At 45.5% G+C, this 14,401-nt stretch overlaps 1 protein-coding gene across 1 annotated transcript in view; it reads left to right on the top strand.

Moving 5' to 3' along the window:
- Nucleotides 1–239: 239 nt before the first annotated feature.
- The window catches only part of SPATA48 (spermatogenesis associated 48), a 63,029-nt gene continuing 48,867 nt past the window's right edge, over nucleotides 240–14,401 (top strand). The window contains exons 1-2 of the mRNA XM_040432530.1: nucleotides 240–826; nucleotides 11,420–11,499. Coding sequence (XP_040288464.1) covers nucleotides 280–826; nucleotides 11,420–11,499 — 627 coding nt within the window. The 5' untranslated portion in view covers nucleotides 240–279. The remainder of the gene's footprint in view (nucleotides 827–11,419; nucleotides 11,500–14,401) is intronic.

Here is a 14,401-nt window from a genome sequence, read left to right as displayed (position 1 = left end):
GTGAACGAGCGTTTGGTGCGCACTGAACCAGCCACATCATCCGCTCTTTCCAAAGCGTGCTACGAAAATAAGCTCTAGAGCAGCGTCGCATGACGCGATCTCATTTCCGGGATTTTCCCGCCAGAATCTATCTGCTCACTCCTCCCCTCGTAACTATAGAGGTAAGGGGCGTGGTTAGCTACTTCACCGTCTCCTAGCAACCAAGGACGCTTTATCCACTTGTGACTATGGAGCGCAATGTCAGATGTTTTCTTTAGCGTTCGGCGGAGAGAAGAATCGATGGGTTCTGCAGGGATGGTTGTCACCACCACAGCTCACGATGTCAGCAGAGATGCAGAACACCGACGCAGATCTGACTTTCATCAACCATACGCAATGCTCAGCAAGAGCAGACCTGACAGCAGGGGCAATTTCCAGTACTACGTGGACTCCACAGCCTGTAATCCCACGTCATCTTCCCCTGAGATGCCTGGGTACTGTCTGCACCCTCTGCGGGATGACGTCCCTCTTGTGGACCCCTGCTCAGGGTTTATGAGTCCGGGGGCAGATGCCGATGTGGGCCCAGTCACAGGTAAAACCATTCCCTGTTTGGCTGATATTAGCGATGTGAAGCCTCAGGAAGCTGACCCCTGGGAGCAAAGCTGCATCTCTCACAACATGAGATGTAAGACTGCGCCACCTGCCGGAAAAGTACCTCCTGGGCCCCTCCAGAAGCCTATACCCTGGGCACAGGAAGAAAGTGACCTCCGCCATCTCATCCATAAAGCTGGCACACAGTGGAATTCTGTGTCCAGGTCAGATGCAGCACTCCGAGCAGCACTTGGAGGTAAGGTTGTCACCACTGCATAACCCCCTGTCCAAAAAAATCCTAAATACCCTTTTCTTTTTTATAAAAATGCAATAAAAAGGTTTTTTAAAGATAAAATTCTAAATTTATTAAAGAAAGTATCCAAATATTGACAGCCATTTCAGTGAATGAGATTTAGGCTTAATGCAGATTTTCTGCTCAGATTTCCGTGCGGAAATTGTATTCTATGAGAATTTGAAATTCTCATGCACACAATGCAGATTTTTTTCTGTGCAGATTTTGACCACAGCATGTCAATTTATTTTATTTTTCCTGTCTGGATTGTCTTCGTTTACATCAATGGGGACAGTAAAATCTGCACCAAATCTGCATGCAAATCAGCACCAATTGATGCGGATTGACTACACAGATTTCCCTGCGAACACCTGCGGATTGTCTGCACATAAATCCTGAATGTGTGCATTTACCCTAAGGCCCCTTTCACACGGGCGAGTTTTCCACACGGGTGCAATGCATGAGGTGAACGCATTGCACCCGCACTGAATCCGGACCCATTCACTTCTATGGGGCTGTGCACATGAGCTGTGATTTTCACACATCACTTGCGTTGCGTGAAAATTGCAGCAAGATCTATATTGTGCGTTTTTCACGCAACGCAGGCCCCATAGAAGTGAATGGGGCTGCATGAAAATCGCAAGCATCCGCAAGCAAGTGCGGATGCGGTGTGATTTTCACGCACGGTTGCTAGGTGACGATCGGGATGGGGACCCGATCTTTATTATTTTCCCTTATAACATGGTTAGAAGGGAAAATAATAGCATTCTTAATACAGAATGCATAGTAAAATAGAGATGGAGGGGGTTAAAAAAAATAAAAATAAAACTCCTCATCCACTTGTTCGCGCAGCCCTGCTTCTCTTCTTTCTTATTCTTTGACGGACCATGTGATGAGCGCAGTGACGTCACCAAAGGTCCTTTTCCTCCCAGAAGAATAAAGACAAGCTGGGCTTCGCAAACAAGTGGATGAGGTGAGTTTAATTTTTATTTTTAACCCCTCCATCCCTAATTTTTTACTTTGCATTCTGTATTAAGAATGCTATTATTTTCCCTTATAACCGTGTTATAAGGGAAAATAATAACATTTACAGAATACTGAACCCAAACCGGTTTGGGTCTGGGTACCAAACATGCCGATTTTTCCCACGCGGGTGCAAAACGCATTAAAACGCTTTGCACTTGCGGGGAAGAATCGCGCATTTTACCGCAATGCACCCGCATCTTTTCCCGCACGTCACCCGCAACGCCCGTGTGAAAGAGGCCTAAGTTTTCATGCACAGGACCAGATTTTTCTGCTTTTAAATGGATAGCGTAGGGTTGGGCGATATACCGGTTTTTCGATATACTGCGATATTAAAAAAACGGCGATATGGCGATATCGCCGTTTCCTAATACAGCTGTATATTTCGTGACGTCACAGCTTTAAAAACTGAGTCCGCGGCGCCGCTGCCCTCCCCCATCATTATCTATATCTACCAGCGGCTCCTCCTGCTTGCTCTGAATGTGCTGTGACTGTCTCCGCCCACCGACCGACGTCTAACGTCGGAATCAGGTGACGCCCCCAGGCTGACACTAGAGCAGCGCAGTACATACAGACTACAGCAGCGAGTGGTAAAAGGTTTGTAATGTCACTCCAGTCCACTCTGTCTATTACCCCAGTTATATGTCTTGGCCCACAGCCCACTCAGTCCTTCATGCCTGCCAGTGGCTGCATGCTCCGCAGTGAGCCATCATGAGTCCCTCGACTCCCTCCAGTACCTCCCGGCTCCCCCATGACATGATGAGCATGACCAACAAGAAAGAATTATGGTGGTGGCAGCCTGGCAGGCAGGTGACAAGTCACAGTCACACAAGTGGCCATAAGACATGGGGGGGCAGCTGCTGCCCCCCAGCCCCATACTCTAACTAAGTAATGTCTCCTTTTGGGGCTGCTGCAGGCGCAGCTGCCCCCATACTGTATGTAATGTCTCCTTGCGGCTGCGCTCCTTGTGGCCCCCATACAGTATAACGTCTCCTTGTGGCCCCCCATACAGTATAACGTCTCCTTGTGGCCCCCCATACAGTATAACGTCTCCTTGTGGCCCCCCATACAGTATAACGTCTCCTTGTGGCCCCCCATACAGTATAACGTCTCCTTGTGGCTGCCCCCATACAGTATAACGTCTCCTTGTGGCTGCCCCCATACAGTATAACGTCTCCTTGTGGCTGCCCCCATACAGTATAACGTCTCCTTGTGGCTGCCCCCATACAGTATAACGTCTCCTTGTGGCTGCCCCCATACAGTATAACGTCTCCTTGTGGCTGCCCCCATACAGTATAACGTCTCCTTGTGGCCCCCCATACAGTATAACGTCTGCTTGTGGCCCCCCATACAGTATAACGTCTCCTTGTGGCCCCCCATACAGTATAACGTCTCCTTGTGGCTGCCCCCATACAGTATAACGTCTCCTTGTGGCTGCCCCCATACAGTATAACGTCTCCTTGTGGCTGCCCCCATACAGTATAATGTCTCCTTGTGGCTGCCCCCATACAGTATAATGTCTCCTTGTGGCTGCCCCCATACAGTATAATGTCTCCTTGTGGCTGCCCCAATACAGTATAACGTCTCCTTGTGGCTGCCCCCATACAGTATAACGTCTCCTTGTGGCTGCCCCCATACAGTATAACGTCTCCTTGTGGCTGCCCCCATACAGTATAACGTCTCCTTGTGGCTGCCCCCATACAGTATAACGTCTCCTTGTGGCTGCCCCATACAGTATAACGTCTCCTTGTGGCTGCCCCCATACAGTATAACGTCTCCTTGTGGCTGCCCCCATACAGTATAACGTCTCCTTGTGGCTGCCCCATACAGTATAACGTCTCCTTGTGGCTGCCCCCATACAGTATAACGTCTCCTTGTGGCTACTCCCATACAGTATAATGTCTCCTTGTGGCCCCCTGTTAGCGGTTTTCTTCAGGCAGGTTTATGCTGGTATAAGATGAGGCATCAGACCTCCAACCCGTGAATATTTCCCTGTGCAACGAATATCCCTTTGCTTCTGATCAGAGAGATAAATATCAGCCCAGACCAAACTTAGGTTGTTAAATATCTGACATCTTTATTTTTCATCACATACTTATAGGGCTTTTTGGGGGTGGGCGCATATTGTTTCTCAAGGTCCAATTGGAACAATCCTGGTATTTCTAAAGAGGCTCTGGGAACATGTGTCACCAAATTACAGTTGAAACTTTGTTAAACAATGCTGGTATCTGCTGTATACAATACTTGCAAAAGAGCTATTTTATATGCTAACAAGTTGAATAGGCTATCTTAGTTTGTTTCATTGTATGTGAGGTGAGATGTTAAATAGCTCCTTTGTTCAGAGATGCTGCTATTGTGTCCAGCACTGGCAGAGGGTGTGTTACGTGCTAATTCGATGTGCTGCATGCATAAGAGATGAGGCTTGTATAATATATGTCTGATCTGTGATGTATCAAAAGATTTATGAAAAATCCCTTTCAATCCAACCATTGATCCCAACTTATATATATATATATATATATATATATATATATATATATATATAAAAACGGGATCACTGTACGTTTTCCTCCATCTAAGGCCGTGTATGTATGTATGTATATATATATATATATATATATATCGTGCGTGTGTGTGTGTGTGTGTGTGTGTGTGACACATGAAGACACTGAAGACTATGAAGGAGATAAAAAAAAACTTCTGTGTAATTTGGCGCACAGTAGGAAAAAATCTCCTGCATAGTGAAGAAAGAGAAAAAAGAAAAGTAAGAAGGCATGCAAGTTCTACACATAGATAGGCCTTGACCAATAGAAATTCTTTTTAGACCTGGAAGGCACACATTCCCCGAGAGTGGTGGTGGGTGGCGCTCAAACACTCACCATCCGCTACCACACCCAGAACATGCGCAAATGCTCCCAAATGAATCAGCCTTCTTTTAAACAAATGTGGCCCTAATCGGACAACATCTATTTAATCTGGTACAAATATGCTACTGACCCACAGTGAATCTCTGTTAGACATGGTTCCGACAGGGGGGATCAGTCCCTGAGGAAGGTCTTTTAAAACAGAGTCGACCAATAAAGGTGATATAGCATTCACATGGACACCAGTCCCACCAACCAATGTTCCAATGTTGGGGCGCCCATGGTTCAGTGAGACCGGCATCAGTGTGCCATACCCCACCGTTGCTGATGCGGATCCGCTGGTAGCTTTCACTAAGAACATTGCTCTCAGAGCCAGCAGCCATTAGATCCCTCTCAAACCAACGGTGGCGGCTTTCACATGGGGAGTAGGGACCAGAGTGCTGATTTATAGAATTTTCCTTGCAACGACCTGACCCGATCACGCTCTCATAACCGTAATCAGGTCAGACCTTACACAGGGAGGCATATAGAAAATAAACCTACATACCATTCCTAAGCCAAAAAGAAAGTCTACTATAGTCATCCTATGCTTAATAAAACTTTCCACGACAGTTCCCTCCTCTCTGTAATATGTCCCCTGTGTTCTTTGAGTCTCTTGCTGAATCTTCGGTTTCCTCAGCTTGCCCTCGTCGATTGTGGTGCTCCTTGGGTGTTATTCCCTCCATGATGATGCTCCATCCTTCGGTTCGATTCTTTGGGGAGTTGACTCTGAGGCAGGTCCTGATGTGGTAAGGTGTGGCGTGGCGATGAACGTTTAGTTGGACATCCTTTCCATCAAAGACATAGGTTGATCCGTGGTGTATCTGGGAGCTGCGATTAGGATGTGATTATCTGCACGTGACTGGGCGATCCGATCGATCAACCAGCAGGAGCATCTCACCAGGATATATATGATAAAGAGAAAAACAACAACATAAGTATATATATATTCCTATTTCCTTCAACCAGTTACCTATGGAAAACAGGAAATCTCCAAAACCACCCAAAGCTGCGAAAGGATTCTATCCCTCAGTAATAGCCCTATCTCTGTCCTGAATTACAGTGACCTTCTACATATGGGCCTGGACTTTATCCCTGGTATCTGCAGTCCTCTCCTATAAACTCACAGAAACCCCCCTAAGAAGCTAAAAGATAATCCAGCTGGTGCACCTGTTGGCAAGGGAAACAAGAGCGAAATATCATTATAGTCAATGTTTAATTTCTTAATCAGTTTTGCCACATATTCTTCTTATATCTGCTGCAAGTCTCTAGGCATCAGAATTAATGGACTCATTGTCCATGGGGTTGGGAAGGGTCTTCCCATCCAATACTACTCCTCCCTTTGACCATAGACCGCTAGAGTCTTTGGTCAGCCCTTGAATCTTTAATGCCCTTGCATATATTGTTCTACTGGGCTGTGCAGACTGCACAATAGGCTGACTAGCATGCCCAGACAAAACTTGTTCCACAGGTTCTGTAAAGCCAGGAGCTTGTGGTAGAGTCAAGTGTGCGCATATCCCATAATCCAACTGTTGTTAATTTTATTTCTACAGGGTACAATGGCAGATATGGGGGTGGACCAGGAGATGGAATCACAATGGGGGTTTTACTTTGTTGTCTTGTGTTTGAACTGCACAAGTCAGTCCAAAACTTTTGCACAGATAGCCATGCTTGGCCACAAGTTTTCATATACATTTTATTCCAGTGAGGGTCTCCTTTGTACCATGGAAAAGTGTCTATGTCATTCAGACATAGGCCCTTGATCATGGCCATATGAAAGTCTGAAAAAGACCCTTCTTTTGGGAACGGGTCAGTACATTTCATTCCTTCTGTCCATTTACACATATTATCAACCCAAGGATCAGTACAAAATGGACCTAAACACCTCTGGACAAACATTTTTGGACTTTCCCCCAATTCATTTTTAGGAGACAGTTTTACCATAGAGTGATTCGCAGCAGACTTAGGAACATGATTTTCAGTTCTAAATTAAAAATTCAGTTTATTTTTGGGATCCTCCTTACCATAAGAATTGCCCATTTTTACTTAGCTAAAATATACAGTGAGATCAGCTGAATTTGGAGGTTTATCAAAGGATGTTTGTGTTCAGTGCAAAAATACTTACTGATAAACCTTATGCTTATCAGTTTATGTGGGTTTTTTTTTTTTTTTTTTCCTATTTCTTCTAATTCAGGTTCATAACTACTCCTGAATTTATGGCAGATTTTAAACTATTCTGGATGGTATTACTTCTAATTCAGACTCATACTACTCCTGAATTTATGGCAGATTTTAAACTATTGATGGTATTACTTCTAATTCAGACTCATACTACTCCTGAATTTATGGCAGATTTTAAACTATTGATGGCCAATTTTATACCTTCAATTTCAGCATGAACTCACATACAATCTATACATAATCTATACACAGTCTATACAGTAAAATTCAACCTTATATATATATATATATATATATATATATATATATAACGACTAAAAAATGCTTAAGCAACTATACAGCAATATACAAGTTTTAGCAGAGGATATTCGTTGCACAAAATACTGTTTTTTTCAGATTAGGGGACTACAGACCCCATTTTTTCTTCAGGAATATCAGATTCCTGGGGGACATCAGATCCCTCTATTTCTTTAGGAATATCAGATTCCTGGGAGACGCTTATCAGAAGCGCTTACCGGGTTCAAATAATCCACTCTTACAGTATAGGGCAGTAATAATATATATCTTAAATATAGAATCACTTACCCGATACTGTATTTTGGTGGATCCCACTTCTGACACCAAACTGTTAGCGGTTTTCTTCAGGCAGGTTTATGCTGGTATAAGATGAGGCATCAGACCTCCAACCCGTGAATATTTCCCTGTGCAACGAATATCCCTTTGCTTCTGATCAGAGAGATAAATATCAGCCCAGACCAAACTTAGGTTGTTAAATATCTGACATCTTTATTTTTCATCACATACTTATAGGGCTTTTTGGGGGTGGGCGCATATTGTTTCTCAAGGTCCAATTGGAACAATCCTGGTATTTTTAAAGAGGCTCTGGGAACATGTGTCACCAAATTACAGTTGAAACTTTGTTAAACAATGCTGGTATCTGCTGTATACAATACTTGCAAAAGAGCTATTTTATATGCTAACAAGTTGAATAGGCTATCTTAGTTTGTTTCATTGTATGTGAGGTGAGATGTTAAATAGCTCCTTTGTTCAGAGATGCTGCTATTGTGTCCAGCACTGGCAGAGGGTGTGTTACGTGCTAATTCGATGTGCTGCATGCATAAGAGATGAGGCTTGTATAATATATGTCTGATCTGTGATGTATCAAAAGATTTATGAAAAATCCCTTTCACCCACATACAGTGTAACGTCTCCTTGAGGCTGCCCCCATACAGTGTAACGTCTCCTTGTGGCCCCCATACAGTGTAACGTCTCCTTGTGGCTGCCCCCATACAGTATAACGTCTCCTTGTGGCTGCCCCCATACAGTATAACGTCTCCTTGTGGCTGCCCCATACAGTGTAACGTCTCCTTGAGGCTGCCCCCATACAGTGTAACGTCTCCTTGTGGCCCCCATACAGTGTAACGTCTCCTTGTGGCTGCCCCCATACAGTATAACGTCTCCTTGTGGCTGCCCCCATACAGTATAACGTCTCCTTGTGGCTGCCCCATACAGTGTAACGTCTCCTTGAGGCTGCCCCCATACAGTATAACGTCTCCTTGTGGCCCCCATACAGTGTAACGTCTCCTTGTGGCTGCCCCCATACAGTATAACGTCTCCTTGTGTTTTTTTCTTTAAAACGGGTATTTATCGCGATATATATCGTTATCGCGATAAATTTTTTAATATCGTTATCGTCTGAATATTTTTGATATCGTCCAACCCTAGGATAGCGCACTAATCCCCATACAAGTCACTGAGGCCATGCAGGCATCTGTTTTTGCCAGATATCCGAGAATCTCACCGCAGATCCATTTTCTAAGCTATTCTTTTTTTTTTCAAGGGTCAACTACTTGCGGACTTAAAATCCGATATGGCCATGTAAGGCTACTTTCACACTTGCGGCAGGATGGATCCGACAGGCTGTTCACCATGTCGGATCCGTCATTTCGCTGTGCTGCCACTCCGTCCCCATTGACTATAATGGGGACGGGGGCGGAGCTCCGGCGCAGCACGGCGAAAGGCCGCCGGACTAAAAGTCCTGCATGTCCGACTTTTTAGTCCGACGGCTATCGCCGTGCTGCGCCGGAGGTCCGCCCCCGTCCCCATTATGGTCAATGGGGACGGAGCGGTGGTCCGGCGGCACGGCTAAATAGCGGAAGGACGGATCCGACATGGTGAACAGCCTGTCGGATCCGTCCTGCCGCAAGTGTGAAAGTACCCTTAAAGAGGCTTTATCAAACTGGCGCAAAGGAATAGTAAAGTTGCCATTCTACTTTGTATCAGTTTTGATAAAATTCCCCCAATTTCTCTGGAACTGTAAAAAAAAATCTAAATAATCTATGATTTAGTTTTCGAATGGGCAGAATACTCAGACATTTCTTGGTAGCTGCAGTGACGTCCCATCCATAGTGATGTCACAGCTGTGAAACAAGGGGGAGACTGTGGAACCAATGAAAAGTATAATTTTCTGCCCACAGGAAACCATGATTATTGGTAGGAAAACCCCTTTAGGGCAGAAACAGACAAGCAAGTTCAGTGCGAGAAACCCGCTGCGTGTACCAGTGTGAGCTCCCGTTTTGACCTCTGCTTCTGACAGGATTGAACAGCTTTATAATGATTTATTATGCTGCATGTCCCTCACTGACAGCATTATGTCAGTGTAATTCAATCGATTCCAGGTCTTGCAGGGACACACAGCATTATAAATCCTATGACAATCTTTGTCGCTCCCCGTCTTTTGTGCTGTGTACAGGGTTTCCACCCCAATAACTGGTAAACATAAATCACAGCAGAGTTTTTCTTGATCAATTTGGCTTCTTTTATTATTCAGAAACATAAGTCATGCGACAGTGCGTGAACGTTTTCGGCGCACAGGCCTTCATCAGACACTGTGCTGCAGTTAGGGAATTAAAGAGACGATGAAGTAGTACACCACCACTTTTCTCCAGGCACGAGAAAGTGCCGTCCACATTTGGTGTACTACTTCATCGTCCTGAGTCCAGCCACCACCAAGCAGGCTCCCCATATACAGTAAGTGAATGGGAGTGCACCGCACATGCGCAGCCCCCACTCCCATTCATTTCTATGGAGCTGACAGAAGTAGCGAGCTAGCAGCGCTCTGCTATTTTCACCGGCCCCATAGAAAATGAATGGAGGGCGGCTGGGCATGCGCAGTGCGCCCTCCTTCACTTTCTAGGCTCCGTTCTCAATTTAGGTGCAGGTCCCAGCGGACCTTCACCTATTAGACAGTGGGGGAATATCCTAGCGATATGCCCCCATTGTCCATGATGAGACAACCCCTTTAAGCCTATTTAAAAAGTGTTGATCATTCTGAGTTAAACAATCTCTCTGTATTTGAAATTGATGGCCCCGTTGTAGAGAAATATGCTTTTTATAGCATATGCTAATGAGGTGTTCAGAGCACTGAGGAACTGGCCTAGCTCTCAGAGTACCACGTCACCACTGCCTTTCCCCCTTAACCACTCCCCCTTCCCTTTGAGTGCCATGGCCAGGCATCCCTACTGTCTACCTACGTGCCCAGTAACAGTGATGGTCAGTTCGCAGTGTTCGCCAGCGAACACATGCAGGCTGCCATCTTTAGTAAGGTAAACTCCCCGTCCGGCGATGCACAGGTAAGCCCTAACCTGTGCCGGGAGCCGGTCTAAAATCAAATGCAGTCATCGGGATCAGGCAGTTTCTAGAACAGCCTGATGAAGGCCCCCGGTGGCTGTTCTCAGAACTGCCTGTTCCCGGTGACTGCATTTGATTTCAGACCGGCTCCCGGCACAGGCACAGGTAAGGGCTTACCTGTGCATCGCCGGACGGGTGAGTCTACCTTACTAAAGATGGCAGTCCGCATGTGTTCGCTGGCGAACACTACGAACTGACCATTACTGCCCAGAAATACCACATATGCGCCAGTCAATGTTTAATTGTGCAGTTGAGATCTCAGCGGCTAAGATCTGAACTGCACATCTGCAGAATCAACATTCACCATGGCATGCACAGTATTACAGAGCCAGGAAGGAGGACAGTGGTGATGCCTTGCTCTGTCATTCAAGGGGAGAGGGTAGTGGCTAAGGGCGAAAAATGGTGATGAAGCAGTGCTCCAAGGGGCAAGGTCCTCCCCTAGGTGCTCCAAACACCTCATTAGCATATGCTATAAAGTGCATATTTCTCTGCCGCAGGGCCATCAATTTCAAATACAGAGGGATTGCTTTACTCAGCATGATCAACCCTAACAGATAGTAGGCCTATTTTAATAGGCCTGGTCATGATGCAGATGCTGCCTGTATCCGTGTACATTTCATGAATATTTCATTAATTATTTTGTCTTGTATTTAGTCTCTGCTATTACTAATAAGCAATGCTGGCCATTCATGGCTACCTTCAACTACTGTACGACATCCATTAAAAAAAGTTTGGCAAATAATGTGGCTTTTCTCTTCAGGTTGGACTAGTAAAGTGAAGGCAAATCCTCAAGTGACCCGTGGACCTGGCACATCATTAACACAGACATTCCAGCTTCAGGTAGAACCATCTGTATGGTCTTATGATTAAAGAGGTTTTCTAGGATTCATGTACTGATGACCTGTCCTCAGGACGGACTCCCGACACCCCCGACGATCAGGGAGCGCAGCAGCCTCTAGCTAGGCCAGTGATGCCACATTCATCGGTCACATGGCCTAGGTGAAGCTCAGCTCTATTCTAGTGAATGGGTCTGAGCTTCAATACCAGCACAGCTGCTATACAATGTACGGTGTTGTCTTGATAAGCTGTGAGGAGGGCTTAACGCTCACTGGAGCATCACAGCCTCTTCAAACAGCTGATGTTTGTGCTGGACCCCCACCAACCAGATATTGATGACCTATCCTGAGCATAGGTCATCAATATAGGAGTTCCTCAAAACCTCTTTGAATATTATGACTGAATACTTGTAAGTAGGATGTGACAATAAATATTTAAAGGGTACCTGACAACAACCCTGATCACTGGAAAAAAAGGGGCAGAAGATTTTGGTTGAGATCTTTTTTAACTTTAACGGCTCTCTCCTGGAAGAAACAATCAGAATGCTGTCTGGGCTCATAAAAGGTCTCTACCCATACACTGCTTATCCCAACTCTCCCAAAAGAGCTAATCCGAGCCAAAGGGACACAGTGCGGAGTGCTCTGCAAAGCGTTTGTTTCTTTGTTCCAGCGTTTGGTGGAAGTTGCAGCACCTATTGTTACTTTGGTAAAGTAACTTTGGTTATTTTTAAAGGTGTATTCCGTTACAACAAGCTATCCTCTATCCACTGGATAAGGGATAACTGTTAAATTGGTGAGGGTCTGTCTGCTGGGCCCCCCACCAAACAGAAGAACGCAGGACCCATTAAGCCTCTGCACCACCGCTCAATTGAAAGTCTATGGGAGTGCCGGAGATAGTCAAATACTGTACTCAGCTATCTCCATCTGTCACATAGAGATGAATGGAGCAGTGGTGTGCATGTCTGACAAGCATTTCTTTCAAGCAGGGGACATGGGTCCCATGTTCTAGTGATCGTTGGATTCCCAGTGGTCAGAGCCCCACCGATCTAACAGTTTTTTCCTACCCAGTAAGTAGGGGACTTGTAACCAGAATGACATGGTCTCTTTAAAGGGTTTCTCAGGCCAATATTATTTTTTAAACAGGCACAGTAACCGCCCCAATCCCCTGCCACTCCCATTCATACAATTCCTGGGTCCCCGTTGCTTTGCTTTCTGGTCCCTTTCAACACACATGAAATAGGAAATAACCTCCAATCACTGGCCGCAGCTGTAACTCGCCTCAATCAGTAATTGGCTGAGCCCTTATTTCATGTGTATTATGAGAGACCCTGGAGTAGAGATCGCCGTAGACCCGGGAATCATGGAGTGGGAACACCGGGGGGATCAGAAAGATTTTATTTATTTTTTAACAGCATTCTAAGGACTGCTTAAAAAATGGCCAGAATACTCAGTTAAAGAGTAACTAAACTTTTGAATAAAATTTTAATAAGATGCCCCTAATGCCATAGTAACACTTTCTAATATACTTTATTAATGCTTTTTGTATTTTTATTAAACTTTTACCCCCCTAAAGCGCACCATTCCCTGTGCGCTTAAAATTCACTTCTCTGTACACCGCTGACTTCTCAGCGGTGTACGGAGTACGAACATGAGTAGGGGCAGGAGTGCATATTGCTGCTCCTGCCCGTGCCCCCCAGAGGTTTACTACTTCCTGCCGTAGCACATCAGTACCCTGTACCTATGTACTATGCCAGGATTAGCTGATTGGAGTAGGCTCCTGCTTCACTAAGCTAAGAGCTGACATGCAGGATCTTAGCTTAGAGAAGCAGCCAGAAGCAGGAGCCCACTCTGCTCAGCTAATCCTGGCATAGCATATGGTTACAGGGTACCCATATGCTATGGTAGGAGTTAGTAAATCTCTGGGGGGCACGGACAGCAGCAGGCGAGCAGCAATCTGCGCTTCTGCCCGTACTAGCTTCCCTGCGGCCCCATTTATAAAATGTCATGTACACCGCCTAGAAGTCAGCATTGAGGTTTGCTATATCACATTGTGTGAGTTTTTTTTCTATCTCTACTATACATAACTTTTATGTTTGACTGCTTTACAGCAGATTTCCATTGTTCCTTTATTCTTCAGCAAAAATTAGTTGTCTAATGTTTTTATAGGAACTGTTGGCAGTTTTGACCATGCTAAACTGCTGACAGCACTAGGTAGAGGGTGGGGAGACCAGCACAAACGTACCTTTTGTGGAGTTTCTATTATCAGGATTAGTGTGAATATGAAGTGTTATTCTGCTCCTTACAGGGGTTGTCAGAGATAATTAAAAATCTTGGACAAGCCCTCCAAAACCTCAAAATAAAAAATCATCTAACTACTTTCACACTTGCGTTCGGAGCGGATCCGTCTGGTGTCTGCACAGACGGATCCGCTCCTATAATGCAAACAATGGTATCCGTTCAGAACGGATTATATTTCACACAAAAAACTAAGTGTGAAAGTTAGTCAGACAGATCCGTCCAGACTTTACATTGAAATTCAATGGGGGACGGATCCGTTTGAAATTGCACCATATTGTGTCATCTTCAAACGGATCCGTCCCCATTGACTTACATTGTACGTCTGGACGGATCCGTTTGGCTCCGCACGGCCAGGCGGACACCTGAACGCTGCAAGCTGCGTTCGGGTGTCCGCCTGCTGAGCGGAACGGAGGCCAAGCAGAGCCAGACTGAGGCATTCTGAGCGGATCCGCATCCACTCAGAATGCATTGGGGCTGGACGGATCGGGGCCGCTTGTGAGAGCCTTCAAACGGAGCTCACAAGCGGAACCCCGAACGCTAGTATGAAAGTAGCCTTAATACTCACCCCTTTCTGCATTTACATCCACTGCTTCACTGACCAGGTCTTC

The sequence above is a fragment of the Bufo bufo genome, chromosome 5, assembly GCF_905171765.1.
Source record: "Bufo bufo chromosome 5, aBufBuf1.1, whole genome shotgun sequence".
In the NCBI taxonomy this organism is placed as follows: domain Eukaryota; kingdom Metazoa; phylum Chordata; class Amphibia; order Anura; family Bufonidae; genus Bufo; species Bufo bufo.
This window is presented reverse-complemented; position numbering and strand designations above follow the sequence as displayed.